This window comes from Laetiporus sulphureus, assembly GCF_001632365.1.
Source record: "Laetiporus sulphureus 93-53 unplaced genomic scaffold LAESUscaffold_3, whole genome shotgun sequence".
NCBI classification, from domain to species: domain Eukaryota; kingdom Fungi; phylum Basidiomycota; class Agaricomycetes; order Polyporales; family Laetiporaceae; genus Laetiporus; species Laetiporus sulphureus.
The window spans coordinates 1,047,933-1,065,689 of record NW_024468512.1 but is presented as its reverse complement, the minus strand read 5'-3'; the positions used below and the strand labels follow the sequence as shown (position 1 = coordinate 1,065,689).

The window sequence follows — 17,757 nt, the reverse complement described above, 5'->3', positions numbered from 1 at the left end:
CACGGGCAAATGTGCTGCGTCCTAGATCTGCAGCAGCAACATGGCTCGCGAGCTTCTCCACCTCACGCATGGCGCGTTTTGCGAACAACTCTCCTTTGAAGACTGAAAACCAGAAGAAGATAGGGACGCCACCTCCCTACGGACCCGTCGGCGTCGAAGCGGCTCGTGCGGCATCTTCCTCTTCGCGTACGTCCCATTCTCCCTTGCTCACAGAGACTATGCCTTATCGCGCGCGAATCACCCAGCGGCGGAGCCTACGCTTTTCAAGCATGAGTTCTCAATGGCCGACCGTGTCGCGCTCGTGTCGGGCGCGAACCGGGGGCTCGGGCTGGAGATGGCCATGGCGCTCATCGAAGCGGGCGCGCGTGCGGTGTACTGCGTGGACATGCCCAAGGCGCCTGGGGAGGAATGGACGAAGGTGAAGGAGTACACCAGCAGGATGAAGGGCCTGGCAGGCGAGGGCAGGCTCGAGTACATTAGTGGCGATGTGCGGAACCAGGTATGCTGACCAGTGCACCTGGTGCGTAAGCGCGGCTGATATAGTGATGGGACTCGTAGGAGGCGATGTGGAAGATCGGAGAGGAAATCGGAAACACGGAGGGTCGGATGGACGCGTGTGTCGCTGCCGCTGGCATTCTGAGATCCCATACGGATTGCCTTCAGTATCCAGCGAAGCAATTCCAAGAGGTACTGCTTCCTGTCCAGACTTAGCGCGAGAAGCTTAAACTGAGCGTTGCACGTAAGGTCATGGAAGTGAATGTGAACGGCGTCCTGTATACTGCCCAAGCCGCAGGCAGGCAGATGGAGCGCTTCGGCAACGGAGGCAGTATCATCTTGATAGCAAGTATGAGCGGGAGCATAACGAACAAGGTCCGTCCATGCCATCTTGCATGATGACCTCGCGAGCTCCGAATTAACCGGATATTTGTGTGACTAGGACCATGCCTGGGTGTCATACAACACCTCCAAATCGGCGGTTATCCAGATGGCACGCAGCATGGCCTGCGAACTCGGACCGAAACGCATCCGGGTGAACTCCTTGAGTCCAGGGCATATCTATACATCGTACGTGTTGATTTGCCAATATCCTACTCCTATCTTGCCATTTCTCTCCCCTGAGTGAGATGATTTTGTGGACATTTGAAGAGAAGTTGTCAGTGATCTCGTCTGCTGCGGCAGCTGCGTCCTGAGCCACCGCATCAGAGACCAAGTCACTGTGGCGTCATTGCATTTCATCTTCCCGTCTTTGTTACCTAAAAACGCCACCGACCTGCGGAACGATCGTACTAACCGCTCCGTAGCATGACCGCAGCATATGTAGACACGCAACCGCACCTAGTGGAGAAATGGTCAAGTTTGAACCCACTCGGTCGCCTCGGACGTCCTGATGAATTGAGAGGCGTCGTGACATGGTTGGCCAGCGATGCGAGCACGTTCTGCACCGGAAGCGAGTGAGTAATGGATTTCCAGGCTGGCACAAGTCACAGAGCGTGGAGTCCGATGCTGATTCTTTTGCGCAGCATCCTCGTGAGCGGCGGGCACCACGCGTGGTAGACTAGTGGTGATTTCCAGATAAGGCACGGTACGAGGATTGGGATATACTAGAGCGGTTGTACATGTACGTACTGCAAAGCTATGCCGTTGCATAGCTTGTGCAGAGTGAGGGCGGGGTCACGCCCGCCCGACCGAGGCGACCAATCAAAGTCGGCACATTAATTCGGGTCGATCACGGGCGCTTCTGAAATGAAGACCTGCTGCGGCTCCGAGAGAGATATCGTCCTTCCCAGACCGACATCCGCAGCTGAGACAATCGGCCAACTGAGCCAATCGTGTCAGGCAAGCAGCATGCATCGTGACCAGAAGAGCAGAAGAAAGCTGACTGAAACGGCGAAACAACGGCGCAGGGTCAGGCTCAGGACCCGGCCAAGCCAGGAAGGGCATGTCGGGAGTTGCCTGACGCGGAGTGCCTACCTGGCGGCTCGCTGCGCAGCTGCGGACAGCGGCGTGGTGCATGGACACACCGTGAGCACATATGGGGACGCGACTGCAGTCGACGACACTGCCAGCCCAGAGCTGCACCGTGTTCGTCTCGAAGAACGATGGAGTTGCGAGGATGAAGATGGCTTGCTGACTGCTCGGTCACAGTGACAGTAGCGCGTGACAGAGTGGCCACCAGCGCGAGGAATGTCACGGCGTGACGGGAGTCGATCTCGATCTGTGCGCAGTCCTGCGCTTGGCTGCGCAGTTGACCGCAGAGGCATTCGCCTCAGCCGCCGCAGGTCGCAGCACTCCCCATCTCCCCGCCTCTTGCCTCTCTCTCTCATCTCGTCTTTCCCAGCGCCCACCGCGAGCCCATCGTCGGTCCATTCACCATGCAGGACTTGTCCTCTGCAAAGTTCGCAGGCGCGTCCCGCAAGCGCGACCCCGCGCAGCCAACCGACATTGCAGACAAGATTGTGGCCTTTCAGCGCAGGCAGGCCGCGTACGTCTTCCATTGCGTATATCCCTATAGCCGCTGATCCGCTGACCCACCACGCTGCGCTTTAGTGCTACAAGGCCTAAAGAGAGGGCCGAGCGTCCTCTGATAGTCTCCTCTTCCACGGTTCGACCTACGCGCCCGGCCTCACCTAGGAAGCTGCACGCTCCTCCACTCACCAACACCAGCAATCCGCTCTCGCAGAGCACAGGCAGGGCGGTGGAGGCCGACGCTGACGAGTTCTCTCGTCGTCTCAATATTTCTGCTCAGTCTCCACGCAGTATGCATTCACGATCACATGCCGGGCCTTCTGGAGGCAGCCCCGGCAAGTTGTATAATCCCAACGCAGAGTCCGTCAGTCGCCATGTTCTGACTGCAGAGCCGGAAAGCATGTCCGATGCTGCCTCGAGTTCATATGCATCTCGCGGTCCCGTGCTGCAGGCTTCTCGCCTTCACCAAGCATCCTCCGCATCACGGGCGGCCGTCGACTCACATCGACAGCTTTTCGACCATCGGAAGGATGATCCTGTACGCTTTGCTGTCCTCACCCGCCCGCAAGTTTCTCCAGGTCGCAACCAAGATCGACCAACGCCCACGCCCAAGTCATCTGGCGACTACGTTTCTGCTTCATCCACCTCATCTGCCTCCTATGCTCAATCGACCCTCTCTTCTAATTTCACACTGTCAACAGCAGACTCCTCAGCGCCTTCTTCCCTTTTCGATAACCCAAACGGCCATGCACGCAGATCCGAGGACAGCGCGTCCGGCACGAACGCATTCTCGATGCAGCTCAAGAAGCTGTACCGCGCGATTAGTGCTCTCGAGGCGAAGATACTCGGCGAAGATCGCGATAAGGATCAAGATGAGGGTGATGACAGAGCTGGTCAGCAACGTATCGGCGTGCTGCTCAAAGGGCGGCCGGGTTCTGCAGGTGCGATGGAGGCCAAGGGGTCCGAAGACGAGTCTGAGCGATGGAAGAGGTTGTTGGTCGATCACAAAGAGTGCGTTCAGTTCATGTTGCAGCACATTCGGTGCTAATCGTCTCGAATCTATGATGACATCGTCATGATTGAAAATAGACTAGCAGAGAAGGTGCATCATCTGCTCTCGCTGACTCTCGCCCCGACTGTGCCAGCTTCTTTACGGAACATTCCAACTAAATACAATCTCATCATTCGATTGTGGACGCATGCATTCCATCGGCTACTTGAAGTACTCCGTCGGGCAGCATCGCCACCGAATAACTCGCCCGTCGCACTTGAGTATCTCCAGGTATGTATTGACTACCGCAATAGGCAAGGTCCGGTGTCGCTGACCACGAGGCTTTTCAGGACTTCATCTATTATGCATATACATTCTATACGGGGCTCTTGGAAGAGCGCAATCTCATCGAATTCCGAGGCTGGTGGGTTGAAGCACTCGGAGATCTCGCGCGATATCGGATGGCGACGTGTGCGCTTCTCGAACACCAGCAACGAACGACGTCGAGCAACCTCACCGTGTCTGCTGTCGCCAAGGCATCCGAGCAGCTGGACACCCCTCGGCCGGCTTCGCCCAATGCATCAGGCAGTTCACATAGGGCCCAGCTTCCGCACGCCACAGTCGCATCACCGACGCCGGCAGCGCGCATCGACGACTCGCTACAGCCGTCCCAGCACGCTCCCCGCCAGCAGTTCGAGGAGCCCAGTGTCGGGCTTGCAGCAGCGCGGGCAATGGAGCTCGAGCCGGAGAAGGAGCGCTGGCGGCAGATCGCAAGGGAGTGGTTTGCCAAGGGCCTTGCGGGCACGCCAGGTAATGGTAAACTGCACCACCACATCGGCATCCTGTCGCGTGAGAAAGAGAGTAGCGAGGAGGAGCTACGGGGAATGTATCACTTCGTCAAGAGGTATGTGGCGCAATTGCGGCGATGTGTACTTCACTGACGGAGCGATTTTAGTATGATCACGCTGCACCCCTATAGCACCTCGAGAGAGGCCATTCTCCAGCTATGGTCCCCTGCCGCGCAAGCTCGGCGCCAGGCGCCGGATGCGGATGTTGCGGACCTGTTTATCCTCCTCCACGGGATGCTCTTCACGAACATCCAGCTGGATGACTTCCGCTGGGTGCTCGAGCGCTTCGAAGAAAAGCTGCAGATCGAAGGTCAGCGCTGTCGTCATTCTTGCCATGCGCCTGAGCTAATTACAGCTCGGAATCCTAGGCGGTGCCGTCATCGAGGAGCGCGATTGGATCATGATGGCCGTGGTTAACCTTGGCGCGATTCTACAGTACGGCCGGCAGGATGCCATGCTGAAGCGCATCGCCGGAATTGGCGGCCGAGAGCCGGGCAGCACTAGGGCGGGCGCCAGCCCTGTCGTCTCAGGTGCTTCAGCAGGACGCGTCAAGCTGATCGCGAAGAAGCCGGACGACAGAATGGACGTGGACGGCGAAGAGGATAGGAAGTCAAATCTCTCGCCGGCCATCTCTGAGGCGATGCCCGTCCTCGCTGCTCCTGAACTCGAGCTTCCACAGGCGCTCAAGCTCGGGATGCAGCTTGCCTTCTCGATGTTCGCCCATGCCCTTCAGAAGCCGATGCGCAAGCCCTCTCTATATGCGCACTCTACTCTCAACCCTTACATCACGATTCTCCTTACCTTCCTCGCTACCGCTGTGAAGGACAGTCAGGCGCTCGCTGTGCTGGAGCGCGCGATTCCGTGGGCGGATCTCGCGGCGTTCCTAAACACGATACCTCGGAGACTGTTATTCCGCGAGCAGCAGAAAGAGCGCGGAGAGGGCGCTGTGCTGCTCACGAGCGGCTGCCACCCGATGCCGGAGGATTGGTGTCTCCGAGGCCTTGGCTGGGGCGGCAAGCGTGTCTACCCAATGGGCTTCTGGGGCAAGGAGACCAACTCCGAGGAGCGCAACGTCGAGATGGAGGTACTGGATAAGGTGGAAGTGCGCGATCAGATGGATGGCGTCATCGAGAACGACGATGATGACCAGGCGGATGCGCGGCGGAATATCTTAGCTTTGCGATGGGTGCGAGTCGCTCGCGCCGGTCTGAAGATCGCGAAGTACGTCGATGGGTTCGATTACGTACCTGCAGCCAGCGAGGAAGAGCGAGGCCAGTTCAAGGTCGAGGGTGCCCTTGCGGAGAAGGTCACGCGGTGGCAAGAAGAGGAGCGGCGCGAGCGCGAAGGGGAGGAGCGGAGGCTGCGTGGCAGGCGATGGGAGGAAGATTCGATGGATGTCGACGACGAGGAGGCCTTGGTGGTTGAGGAGTCGACGGATGAAAGCGAGGATGAGAACGATTCGGACGAGATTAAGGCATTGAAGGTTTGTTTATGTTTCAGCTCGTGATGAGTTTTGATTGACACTCTTTGGTAGGCTCGGCGACGGTACCTGCAGAGCCTGTTGCAGTCGTCTACCCGACGTGGTGCATCACCGCCCGTATGCCGTCCGCGTCCTCGCGGCCCGAGACAGGCGCGCGCTCGGCCGACTCTACAGATTGTGCCCGGATATACAATCCTGGTCATCGACACGAACATCCTTCTATCGTCTTTGTCGATGTTCTCGTCGTTGGTCGAGAGTCAGCAGTGGACGGTCGTGGTCCCTCTTCCCGTCATCATGGAGCTCGACGGGTTGGCGACCAACATGTCGGCACTCGGGGAGGTCGCCTCATCTGCCCTAGCGTTCATCACCTCGCACGTACGTTCTCGCTCAACGTCGTTGAAAGTACAGACCTCGAGAGGCAACTATCTCTCGTCTCTCAACGTGCGCACGGAGCAAGTCGACTTTGCTAGCGACGAGGCCTCGTGGGAGCGCAACATGGACGACCTGATCTTGCGTGCGGCAATCTGGCAGGACGAGCATTGGGTGGATAGGTCAGCGATGCTGAAGTCTGACGGCCGCGCTCGCGACACATCAGGCGCTGCCAAGGTGGTATTGCTCAGTCTTGACCGTATGCGTAAGTCACATCACGTCCAGCAACTTTCTGCTCCAAAATAGCTGACTCGCGTCCTCCCTTTAGTTCGTCTGAAAGCTCGTTCGCGTCAGCTCAGCGCGGCAAACGAACAGGACTTGGCGTCGATACTCGCAATGGGACGATGAGCGCGCCGCAGCATGCGCGAGTCGCCTCGCCATGCCGCATTCGTACATCCTGTCACATCGTCTGCAGACTGCGCCTGGGTGCGAGTCCCACGCTGAATCCCGCGGTGGATTTGTGGCTCCCGCCCATCGCTCAAAACTGATCGCGTGTCGTGTTGGGACATGTTTCCCGCTTGATCACCCGCGATCCGAGGTCGTCGGCTGTCGTGCGGAGGGCGCTTTCCTTCCCCTCTCTCGGCGTCGAAGTGTGGCCGTTTCGTTTGTGGGGCTATCGGACACGTCCATGGGGCTTATCGTTTGGAAACACCGTATTTATCTGCGTAAATCTCGTTACTTATTCCCGGTTCGTATTGTACCACATACCCTCGCATCGGTCTACTGCTGCACATCATCACATCGCACCTTGTAATTGCATCTGTATTATTCATGATCCGTTTAACGACAGCTTCCGCGTAGGATATGCTCATCGCGGTCGCATCTGCATAGCATGAGCTTCGACTGTCGACTCGTGGATCATTCATGCATTCGTTTGAACGTCGCTATTGGTACTTTAAGCCTGCGTTCTTCGGACGCCCATCGTTAAAATTTTCCAGCACTGCTCTGACCGGCTTCATTGATCGTTCGTGTCCATCTGCGAAGGGAATCCTGCATCGTGTCAGGGAAGCTCACGGAGTGTGGCCGTAGCGGCAGTGGATACCACCGTGACAGAATGCAGCATGAGCCACCTTCGTGTGACGTTCTCCCGCGACATTATGTAAATTTGTTGTCACCGCCTGGAGTCTGTCTTCTGGCGTTCCGTATGACCTTTGACTTTTGGCCGAGAAGCTCAAGTCCCTGAACTCTATATGCAGGGCCTATAGTTTTCAGAGCCGCCTTGTGGTGTTTGGTGCCGTCGAGTATTGGCGAGGTTAGATGGTCACTAGTTCACTAGTGAGGCCTAACATTTCAGCTGCGCCTCAAAATGTTCGGCTACTTGCTGAAGAATGTTACTGTCAGCTGCAGGCTATGGTCGGGGTGGCACTGACCGCCAAGGCTATAACAGGGCGATGGATCTCCATTCTCGCTGTCTCCGATCCGATCGCAGGGCAAGGCGGCTATTCAAGGTGGATCGAGATAGCGTTCGCAATGCTCAGCGGTAGACCGTTAGGTGGCGCTGCCATATCATTTGGGAATTGCCATCACGGATCGCAGCTGTAATGCTCCTTGTACTCGGCTCCGTTCGCACGACGCCCTTAGTTGTCTATAAAATCTAGACCGCTGTGTGGAACAAGGCACCGACAACCGTCGTTCGCCCATCCCCACGAAAGCCACTCATCCGCCGCACTTCCTTACGTTAATCATGCGCCCTCTGAGACTGTACGAGCATCCCACCTTCAAGGTCGATGAGAGGGACAAGACCCTCGCAGCCACCATCTGCTTCGTCCTGGTCCTCGCGGTTACAGGCGCAGTGATCATACTGACAATGTCGTCTCTGCTCTCGTCCGACGACCACATGCACAGTGCGTATGGGATTTTATTCTATGCAGCGTTGGCCAATGACATCATGAACAGTGTTCGGCCATCTGAGCCAACCTCAATACGTACCTATACGGCATATTCTCAGCGATTGAAGTCGTCCTCCTTGAGCGTAGTCGCGCGCGAAAAGGTATAGTGTTCTACCGCTGTCCCTTCTATAGCTTGTTTGACCGCAGACTTCGCAGGCTACCATGAGACCCGCATCTTGTATCCGCATATATCCATAACTCTGTATCATTATCGCCACAGCAGGATTAAGCGGCCGCACGCGATCGCGTTCGCCAACATCTGTTTCACAACCTAGACGCGCCCGATATGCTCTTCATTATTCGTAATTGATATACCACAAAACACAGTCGCACCGCATATGTCGTTTCAATCATCTCTCAATTATACTCCGTTTGCATATTCCTGAAACACGCCGTTCGCGCGGGTGTCGGGTTTGCGTGATGCGTAACGTCCGATTGTCTGCTTGATCAAACAAAGTGACCAGCTGCTGCCGATGCTGAGACGATCGCGGAGCGAATGTCGTCAGATTGTTCCTTGATGTGTGTCTCAATCCACGTCAATTACCGGCGAAATAGCGGTGCACCAGATCGCGGTGATGATGCGGACCTGTCAACCGAAAGAGAATCTCCCTTGTGCGTAGATAATACAGGCATATCTATTTTTGTCTTCTGCCACTATCCATTGTGCTGGTACATTTACTCGAAGATCCACTTCTCGTTGTCGTTGGTGTACTGGACAACGCCCTCGGGGAACCACCTGCGAGGTAAAAACGTGAGCAACCATCGGAATCGATCGACGAACGTGCATGAACTTACAAGGCGATCTCCTTCTCTGCGCTCTCGACCGCGTCGGAACCGTGGCAGATGTTGCGGCCAACAGCGAGAGCAAAGTCGCCACGGATGGTTCCTGTGCACGAAAGGAAACAGTCAGCTTCAAGTAGGACGCGCATATAGCAGCACAGGGCTTACCAGGCGCAGACGCGAGAGGGTTCGTCGCGCCGAGCATAACGCGGCCAGTCTTTACAGCATCAAGACCCTGCCAGACCATGGCAACGACAGGACCGGAAGCCATGTACTTGATCAAGCCAGGGAAGAACGGCTTGCCCTTGAGATCAGCGTAGTCTGGCAGCCAGCATGCGCTGTCAGTACGCCAGCGTTACACTCAGCATGAAATGCACCCACGCTTCTCGAGGTGCTCTGGGGTAGCGTGGACGAGCTTGAGGGCGATCAGCTTGAAGCCGCGTTGCTCGAAGCGGCTGATGATGTTGCCAACGAGACCCCGCTGGACGCCGTCGGGCTGCGTTAAAGAGATGTTAGCTATGCTCAGACGCGTCCGATGTCCGCGCGATGCACGCCTACCTTAACCATGATGTAGGTGCGCTCGTTGACAGACATGTTGGGCGGCGATTGGAGGCTTGTAGACGACGGGGCGATGGACAGATGGATGGATAGACGAAGAAGTTCGGTATACGTATTTTATAGCAGGCGAGGATCTCTTCAAATCGGGTAGGAACACGCTGCCGCCACGATCGCAAACAAGGCCAAACTCGTTTCGGGCAGTTTCGTCAACGGCAGCGCTGCAGCGAGCCAAAGCGCACGTTTTAGTTAGACGTTAGACAACACTCGCCGCCATGACCATCCTAGGTCCCCTCGGTCCCTCTCTCGCGCCTGTCGTCCGCAGGAACAGGTCGCTCTACCGCTTGATCAAGCCATTTGCCGACTGGTACGCCGACTTCTCCGGGTACAGGAAGGTCGGCTACAAATACGATGACCTGAGTACGTCCCGTTTGCATCAGCCGGCATGTCAAACAGATTCCAACTGGGGTTTTGCTTTCGTTTAGTCCCCGAGGAACGTGATGATGTCCAGAAGGTAAGCATGAAAGACGCATCTGAAGCGCTCCAGTCGACCTAACGCGTGCGCAATAGGCTCTTTCGCGTCTGACTCCTCGCGAAGCGTATGACCGTCAATACCGGTTGAAGAGAGCATCGCAATGTAGCGTGCTCCACGACGTCCTCCCGAAAGATCAATGGACAAAGCCCTCCGAGGTTCGTCACTTTCCATCGCCGACAAGTCCCCTTTTTTATATACTGTTGATATGCAGGATGTTCGCTACCTGGCCCCCATCGTTGAGGCAGTGGAGAATGATGAATTGGAGAGGAAAGCCTGGGACAGCATGGTTCCTGTGAAGAAATAAACTTGGACATGATGGTACTCGCCAACTACCTCCAGAGGTCTCGTGTCGTCTCGCACTACCTGGGAAATTGATAATGCAGTCCGACTCTCTGACTTTCCGAGACTATCAGGGCGAATCATGGTGACACCGTGCAGGTTCAGTACACATGCATTCTCTATGAGTGCAGGATCTCTATCGCAATGTTACAATCTGAATACGACTTCGTCCTTCGCGCTTCAAATCCAACGATCATTCATCCATGATATGTCAGCGATCAGAAATGGAGTGCCTTGACCAAAGGCGAGACGACTTCGCCACCCTTCTGCTTGTAGAAGGCAACAATCTTCTTGCTTAGCGAGGCAATGTCTAAAAATCGCAGATCAGTCACCGATGTTAGCTCTATTACGTTACGGGTACTCACTGGGACCAGTGAGGCCGAACTTCTCGTACACCTTCTTGTACGGACCAGACGCACCCCAGCCGAACAGGCCAAATTGCTACCATGCTGATGAGCCTTTTTCGGTTCCGGATACTGAGATAACCTGGCACATACCTCGTGGCTGTACTTCTGCCATCCGAAGGTCTAAGGAGAGCGATTTCAGGTAACTGGTTATACGGCTCTCCGCCCAGCACTTACAGAAAGAGCCTCAACCGCGAAGATGGGTGCACCACTCCTGAGCACGCTCAACTTGTACTCCTCAGGCTGCGAGTCGAATATCGACCAGCACGGTAGGCTGACAACGCGAGCCTTGACGCCCTCGGACTTGAGCTGCGCGACCGCCTCCAGCGCAATGCTGACCTCGCTACCACAGCTGACAATAGTGATGTCCTCGTTCTCCACCTCGTGCACAACATAGCCTCCTTTCAGCGCCTTCTCGATGGATGATGTCTCGAGATTGGGCAGGTTCTGTCGCGACAGCGAGAGGATGGAAGGTGTGTGCCTGCGCTGCAGCGCGCTGTAGTATGCGGCGGAGGTCTCGTTGCCGTCCGCGGGACGCCAGAAATCGAGGTTCGGCATCGCACGGAAGTGAGCAGCAGTCTCGATCGGCTGGTGTGTCGGGCCATCCTCACCGAGACCAATGGAGTCGTGAGTCGCTAGAGGCTTGTGAGTGAGAGCACCGGAAAGCCAGGCATGCCGTACTTACCGATCCAGATGACCTGGTGCTTGCTGAGAGCGGACAACCTCACCGCACCAGCAGCATAGGAAACGAAGTTCTGCAACGTTTTGTCGGCATTCAAGTACAAGAGCAATGCCGAATACACTTACCAAGAACGTAGCGACGAACGGAATGATACCACCGTATGCGTGCATACCGTTGGCAATCGCGCCCATTCCATGCTCACGAACACCGAAACGGATATAAGTGCCCTTGTAGTTACCAAGCCCGGTGCTCTCGGGTTGGAAGTCAGTCATCGCCTTCGTCCTGGTGAGGTTACTGCCTGTAAGATCAGCAGAGCCGCCCATAAGTTCTGGAAGCTTGGGCGTGATGGCCGTCAGCACGATCTCGGACAGCTTGCGGGAAGCCTGTGCAGCGTCTGCCGCAGTGTAGGTCGGCAGCGCCTTCTCCCAGCCGTCCGGAAGCTTGCCCGAAATGCGGCGCATAAGCTCTGCATACTCCGCTGGGTACTTCTGGCCGTAGGAGGCGAGTAGGGCATTCCACTTCTCCTCGAGAGCAGCACCGCGTGCAGCGATCTTGCCGTAGATCTCGTACGTCTGCTTAGGGACGTAGAAACTCTGATCGGCAGGAAGACCGAACTTGGTCTTCAGCGCCCTGATATCATCCGCCTTAAGCGCTATTGTTGGAATATTCAGCGTCTGGCATGGCGAAGGACGAATGAATCAACGTACGAGTACCGTGGACGCCGTGCGTGCCCTGAACCTTAGAACCGTAGCCAATAGTCGTCCTCAAGCGGATGAGGGTCGGCTTGTTTTTCTCCTTCTGTGCCTCGACAATGGCATTGTAGATGCCCTCAAGGTCCCTAGGTTATGCATGAGGCCGACTACTCGGTTATGGCCACGTGCGGCTACATCAACACTTACTTGTCACCATCGTTGACGTGGAGTACCTGCCAACCATAGGCGAGGAAGCGCTGTTCCACATTCTCCGTGAAGGCGACAGCAGTGTCACCATCAATGGAGATGTCTGCAAGGAATGTCAGCCATCTCTGGCAACAGAGCGCAGAAACGTCTTACGGTTGTCGTCGTAGAACTGGTGTCCGCACAGAATCAGACATGCATGAGGGAAGTTCTCTTGAGTTGGGCACCCACATAAATCAGGTTGCCAAGCTGGAGATGTCCGGCAAGACTAGCAGCCTCGCTCGCGACACCCTCCATTAAACATCCGTCACCAGCGGTGACTGCAGTCCGTCAGCTGGCAAGCTTCATGCTACCTGATATTGGCAGCTCACCATAAGTGTAGTTGTTAATGAGTTCGAACCCCTCCTTGTTGAAAACAGCAGCCATGTGTGCCTGAGCGATACCCAGACCGACACCATTCGCAAAACCTTGGCCGAGAGGGCCGGTCGTGACCTCAATACCGTCCGTGTGCCCGGCCTCGGGGTGACCGGGAGTCAAGGAGTCGACTTGACGGAAAGCTTTGAGATCATCTATGGAAAGCTTGTATCCAAGCAGATGAAGCAGGATGTACTGAAGTGCGCAACTATCCAGAGACTCAACAAATTGTGGGTAAGTGGTGGTATTGAGCAACTTACGCATGTCTATGAACGAGGGTGACAATTATAAGCGAAGCCGCGCTAAATACATTGTCCAGCCGCTCACCCGTTGGACAGCACAAAGCGATCGCGGTTGTACCACTTCGAGTCCTTGGGGTTAGCATTGAAGAATCTGTAACCGTTGGTCAAGACGACGTCGGACTATGAGCTAGCTGACAGTGCGCACCTTGAGTACAAGACGTGTGCGACTGGAGCCATGCCCATGGGAGCACCTATGAATGGGTATCCATTAGTGACTGTAGACTGTTTAGATGCGTACAGCACGTACCTGGGTGGCCAGAGTTGGCCTTGCCTACAACATCTGCGGCCAGAGCGCGGATGGTGGCAATGCATATATCGTCCGTGGGCTCCTTTACGAACTTGGGCATGGCTGGGTGTGAGAGGAATACGCGAGCCGGTGTCGGGGGAGTGGGGAATATATAGCGCGACAGGGCACGTGAGCATTTGCAGACGATCGTAATCGCACATTTCTCATCGTCGCCCATCTCCTCCGCCACTTCTCACCCGTTGGTCCGGGATTCTCCTTCTTTGGTTACTTGCAGCCTACAGCCCGTCGCCAGTGCGGCTCATTGACTCAGTGCTTACACCACCAGAGGCTGTCACAGCGGCAAAATGCATCCTCCTTTGCAGAAGACTGACAGGGGAAGCAGTGAGACCCATCGCTGTGCTTACAACATACATGCGCCTAATCTCTCATGCCACCGCATTTGCTTACAGCATGCAAAGAATTTATAGATGCGCTCAATGCATGCCATGCTGATGGTTGGAAGAAGTGGACAGGTGGATGCAATGGTGTTAAGCATAATATGAACATGTGCTTCAGACAGGAGGTAAGCTCGGGCGTACGATTGACCTGGCAGAACGACGTTCGTTGAGTTTGGGACGGTTCAGCGTGTTGATCGTTCCGCCAAAAACCGAGAGCAGGCGAAGATCAAACGACAGAAAGTCGAGCAAGTCTGGAAGGATCTGAACGAGGAGCAGTAGCGTCCCCTTTTGGTCATGCTCGATCTTTGTCCAGTAGGCCAGCTTTGATCGCCGGATCCCCCACTCATGTTGTCTATGCTGTCGCATACAGGAAGGCTCTGCCGATCACATATTGTTCGGCGGGGTATACGTGCGTCTATGTATGCCCGTATCACTTCCGTGTTGCGGGTGTGTAGTGTCCATCTTGCCTAAAACACCCCTCCTTTTGATTGTTACATCATAAATTTCCGCTCTTGCAGCATCGGCATGTGGTATCCGTCAATGCTATTATGCGTAGTCAAGAGACTGACTGGTGACAGCGGTAGGGGTATCGTTGGTTCACTTGATCCAGGTTGTAGTACATCCTACACGGAGCAGATCTCATGTTTGCTGGTCATGCAATCCTCCTCGTGCTTTTCGTTGGGAATATCTAACCCATCTGTATGCAGCGCCGTTCTAGAGCTTCAGCGATATCTGCGTCTGCCCCTCGTCGACGTTAAGCCTGCGCTCCTGCCCGCCCAGGAATACACTGACACTCGTCAGCGCCAGCGATCCAGCTACAACATTCACCACAACCTCCCCCGTTCTCCTCTCTCCCCTCACTGTTCCCGCGATCTTCATCCCATTTCCCGCCGGCACGTCCACCTGCACGGTCTGTCCCTCCGCCAGTTCGTACACCTGCACATCCAACTTTTCCGCGTAGTCATAGTCGGGGCGGCCGATGCCCTGCGGCCCGAGACACAGCACCGTGCCGGGGCGCACCCACACGGGAATTTCATCTATCGGGACAGCCTCTTGAACCCAACGTGGGCCGTCGAGCACGCGCTGTGGGTGGAAGAAGGAAGTCCAGCGCCCTGCTGGGAGGTAGTACTCTGAGTCTTCGCCTTGCGGAACGAATACAGGTGCTACCAGCAGGGATGGGCCGAGCATGTACTGCTGATCGAGATGATGTGTGGTCCGGTCGTTCAGAAACTCGATGAACATGGCGCGCTGGAGAGGATGCCCGTGTGTTCGTGCTTTAAGCGCCTGAAGAGTCATCCTCTGATGAGCTGAAATATGCGTTGTGGATGAAGGTGAACACACCAGGTTGTACAAGTATGGCATGAGCCTATGCTTCGCATCCAGGAAGCGCGCCATGTATGCGGCCGCCTCCTCGCCATAGTGCCAAGGAACACGGTAGGACATCGAACCGTGCAGTCTGGAATGCGATGAAAATAGTCCGAACGCAACCCAACGATGATAGATTTCCGGAGGCGGATGTCCCTGGAGAACACGGTCAGTGCAATGGATTCCAGAGGTTCCGTGTGGCGTATTCGCACCTCAAAGCCTCCGATGTCATGCGATGCGAAAGCAAATCCGGAAGCGGTGAGACTCAAGTTTCCTCGGATCGTCTCTGCCATCGCCTCAAACGTCGATTCGCAATCTCCTCCCCAGTGCTGACGCGATCCTCAGCTCGAGCTGTCCTCATGTGGGAGAACTCCTGTGATCTACTCACCACTGGGAACCTGGCAGTGCTGCCTCAGCCAGGAACTTGCATTTACTTGTAACGAGTACACACCTCTGTCCACCTGCGCTCGCAGACCGCGCGAAAACGACTGCCTCACCCTTCCCGAAGCGCCGCTCGATCACCTCGAACACCAGCTTATTGTAGATCACGGCATATGCGTTATGCATACGCATCGGGTCGGAGCCATCATGGAAGGCGACTGATGCATGTGGGATGCGCTCGCCGAAGTCCGTCTTTGCAGTTGTGAGACATATCAGAGTTAGAAGGGAATATATGCGGTGCCGAAGACTTACTTTGAACGTGTCCACGCCAAGATCCATGAGGGCCTCCAGCTTGCTTTGGTACCATTCCCGTGCTTTCGGGTTGGTGACATCCACGACGCCAAGGCCAGGCTGCCATAGGTCCCATCTGCGAATGGACAATGGAACAATTAGCTAGAAGATCCGGCGGAAGATCATTTGGGGTGAGCACGTACTGCCAGGGCGTGCCGTCTTTTCGCTTGATCAGGTACGACTCCTTCACCGCTTCCTGGAAGATAGGCGATAGCTGGGAAATGTACGGATTGACTAGATTTGCCGGTCAGAATGACAGGAACGGAAAGAGTTAGATAAAAACAGACATACTCCACACGCAAATCTTCACGCCGTACTTGCGCTTGATCTCGGACAAATAAGCCTTCGGATTGGGGAAATTGTCCGGGTCGAAGGTAAAAGAACACCTGCTCAATTTAGGTACCCACCGATGGGTCTATTTCCAAGCATATAGTCGGACAGCTGCTCAGCACGCACCATTCATACTGCTTCATCCAGAAGCAATCAAGGTGGAAGACCCGTACGGGGCAATGTCGATCCTGCATGCCCTGTAAAAAGCCCGATACGGTCTTCTCGTCGTAGGAAGTCAGGAACGAGGTCGAGAGCCAGAGCCCGAATGTCCACGTGGGGAGCAAGCTACAGAACGCGATCGACCGTCACCTCTCGCTGGCAATAACACGAGACTGTTCCTGGCACTCACGCTGGACGGCCTGTCATACGAGTATAGCGTTCGAGGATCTGCGCGCGGCATTTCATAATCACTCAAAGGCCATAGGCGGCGGAGAGGGCTCACCTCCAAGGGCGTGGCGCCGTAGATGATGAAGTATTCGAGGGTCTCGCCGGCGACGCTCACGCCAACCCTGCTGACCTTCTCGCTACCGATCTCGACTTCGACCTCGCCAGGATGGTTGATGAAGACGCCGTAATTTCGATTCGTAATGTAGAAAGGCACACACTTATATGCTTGTTCGCTGGACGTACCACCGTCCTGGTTCCAAATACTGATGCTCTGGCCTGCCATGAGATGTATTAGGCTTCTCAGCCTGACGTCACCGTTTAGACGAGCAAACCATTTTTCACGAAAGCACCGAACTGCTCGCCGAGCCCATACACGAGCTCGCCCGGGGATAGGTTCAGCTCGGAGTGGACGTACCGAACGACTTCCGGTACCGGCTCTGGTTGTGGGTTCGAGCTGGTGTCTGTCGCGAGACACGATCCGTTGGATGCACTTCTCAAGGTCCACTTGTACGGCACATCGTAGATCGCCTGGTGCTTGTACCCTGCGGTAGTGAGTGTGCGGGTCGGTGAACGAAAAGTGACAGTGTATGGGTTTTCTGTGACTTCGGCAGTAAGATCTCCACTGGTCAATGACCAGGAGACTTCGCCTTTGGAAAGCAAAGCTGAGGGGATGGGAGGATCGTCGGGGAACAGCTGGAAGTTCGGGGTCGGCTCGGTGTGCTTGAAGTGGTCGATCCTAAGGCCAATCACGCCTTCGGTTGGGGAGTGTACACGGATGCTCAACACGGGTCCTACGGCTGTGTAAGCGGCGTGTGCCGATGAAAGAGATGAACCTATATATACACACCAGCAAGCGTGTCTCCACGGTGGCGGATCATCTTGGTAGAGACGTGCAGATTGTACCCATCGCCGTCCGGAGTGGCTTGGACGACCTGGAGGCCGTAGTGTGCCTTGACGCCACCCTTCAAGTGCCAGAAACCGTCGTTGAAGCGCATGTCTGGTGCTATGGGCCGGGCGGGGAGAGGATGCGAGGAGGATATATAGGTGGGTGGATGGGGCGGACCGCGCTGGCCGGCGACGACGACCACATGGATGCTCTAGACGGGGAGAGAACATGCGCAGGAGCAAAAGAACCGACAGCGTTAGAGCTCAAGGCGGATTGGGCGAACGCATCTCCCACTCACCCATCATGCCCGGAGTTTCCTCGGCAAGCGTGTCGGGGTCACGTGTCATCTAAATGACTCGCGCC

The 17,757-nt window shown here is 55.7% G+C and overlaps 8 protein-coding genes across 8 annotated transcripts; 5 read left to right on the top strand and 3 right to left on the bottom strand.

Moving 5' to 3' along the window:
- Positions 1-68: 68 nt before the first annotated feature.
- On the top strand, positions 69-1,554 carry LAESUDRAFT_642691 (sorbose reductase sou1; the record flags this gene model as incomplete). Its single annotated transcript, XM_040903742.1, has 7 exons — positions 69-186; positions 246-499; positions 559-687; positions 745-870; positions 938-1,065; positions 1,302-1,451; positions 1,521-1,554. 7 exons carry the CDS (start codon positions 69-71, stop codon positions 1,552-1,554), a joined length of 939 nt encoding a protein of 312 aa, XP_040769243.1.
- An 818-nt stretch (positions 1,555-2,372) lies between these two features.
- Positions 2,373-6,562, top strand: LAESUDRAFT_643103 (uncharacterized protein; the record flags this gene model as incomplete). The annotated part of the gene is made up of 8 exons (XM_040903763.1): positions 2,373-2,482; positions 2,548-3,477; positions 3,556-3,748; positions 3,808-4,361; positions 4,413-4,615; positions 4,674-5,788; positions 5,840-6,419; positions 6,483-6,562. The coding sequence occupies 8 exons, from the start codon at positions 2,373-2,375 to the stop codon at positions 6,560-6,562; spliced, it is 3,765 nt and encodes a 1,254-aa protein (XP_040769242.1).
- Positions 6,563-7,898: 1,336 nt separating this feature from the next.
- Positions 7,899-8,048, top strand: LAESUDRAFT_600977 (uncharacterized protein; the record flags this gene model as incomplete). The annotated part of the gene is made up of 1 exon (XM_040903053.1): positions 7,899-8,048. A coding segment is annotated over one exon (150 nt), but the record flags the coding sequence as incomplete, so codon positions are not given.
- A 647-nt stretch (positions 8,049-8,695) lies between these two features.
- LAESUDRAFT_720746 (nucleoside diphosphate kinase) lies at positions 8,696-9,648 on the bottom strand. Its single transcript, XM_040907879.1, has 5 exons — positions 9,442-9,648; positions 9,265-9,379; positions 9,052-9,204; positions 8,899-8,989; positions 8,696-8,839 (listed from the first exon to the last, which is right to left on the bottom strand). Exons 1-5 carry the CDS (start codon positions 9,475-9,477, stop codon positions 8,779-8,781), a joined length of 456 nt encoding a protein of 151 aa, XP_040769240.1. The 5' UTR covers positions 9,478-9,648; the 3' UTR covers positions 8,696-8,778.
- A 65-nt stretch (positions 9,649-9,713) lies between these two features.
- On the top strand, positions 9,714-10,277 carry LAESUDRAFT_755140 (ubiquinol-cytochrome-c reductase complex subunit 6; the record flags this gene model as incomplete). Its single annotated transcript, XM_040911992.1, has 4 exons — positions 9,714-9,858; positions 9,924-9,952; positions 10,009-10,128; positions 10,185-10,277. 4 exons carry the CDS (start codon positions 9,714-9,716, stop codon positions 10,275-10,277), a joined length of 387 nt encoding a protein of 128 aa, XP_040769239.1.
- Positions 10,278-10,530: 253 nt separating this feature from the next.
- LAESUDRAFT_755139 (transketolase) lies at positions 10,531-13,357 on the bottom strand (the record flags this gene model as incomplete). The annotated part of the gene is made up of 15 exons (XM_040911991.1): positions 10,531-10,622; positions 10,678-10,753; positions 10,810-10,839; positions 10,894-11,351; positions 11,402-11,471; positions 11,524-12,050; positions 12,106-12,236; positions 12,298-12,400; positions 12,451-12,466; positions 12,526-12,614; positions 12,666-12,916; positions 12,969-12,974; positions 13,036-13,101; positions 13,156-13,201; positions 13,258-13,357. 15 exons carry the CDS (start codon positions 13,355-13,357, stop codon positions 10,531-10,533), a joined length of 2,061 nt encoding a protein of 686 aa, XP_040769238.1.
- A 327-nt stretch (positions 13,358-13,684) lies between these two features.
- LAESUDRAFT_642642 (UPF0287-domain-containing protein) lies at positions 13,685-13,973 on the top strand (the record flags this gene model as incomplete). Its single annotated transcript, XM_040903739.1, has 2 exons — positions 13,685-13,819; positions 13,881-13,973. The coding sequence occupies 2 exons, from the start codon at positions 13,685-13,687 to the stop codon at positions 13,971-13,973; spliced, it is 228 nt and encodes a 75-aa protein (XP_040769237.1).
- A 435-nt stretch (positions 13,974-14,408) lies between these two features.
- Positions 14,409-17,707, bottom strand: LAESUDRAFT_692415 (glycoside hydrolase family 31 protein; the record flags this gene model as incomplete). Its single annotated transcript, XM_040906127.1, has 14 exons — positions 17,693-17,707; positions 17,356-17,605; positions 16,841-17,299; positions 16,564-16,784; positions 16,471-16,508; positions 16,248-16,406; positions 16,083-16,177; positions 15,935-16,025; positions 15,753-15,867; positions 15,511-15,692; positions 15,448-15,457; positions 15,272-15,388; positions 15,036-15,215; positions 14,409-14,978 (listed from the first exon to the last, which is right to left on the bottom strand). The coding sequence occupies exons 2-14, from the start codon at positions 17,501-17,503 to the stop codon at positions 14,409-14,411; spliced, it is 2,385 nt and encodes a 794-aa protein (XP_040769236.1). The 5' UTR covers positions 17,504-17,605; positions 17,693-17,707.
- Between the last annotated feature and the right edge of the window lie 50 nt (positions 17,708-17,757).

Bases quoted from the DNA above. Each gene is read 5' to 3' on its own strand.
- LAESUDRAFT_720746 (XM_040907879.1), bottom strand. From the start codon at position 9,477: ATGTCTGTCAACGAGCGCACCTACATCATGGTTAAG. The intron at 9,380-9,441 runs GTAGGCGTGCAT...TCTTTAACGCAG, and splicing joins GCACCTACATCATGGTTAAG to CCCGACGGCGTCCAGCGGGG. The intron at 9,205-9,264 runs GTGGGTGCATTT...GCTGGCTGCCAG, and splicing joins CCCAGAGCACCTCGAGAAGC to ACTACGCTGATCTCAAGGGC.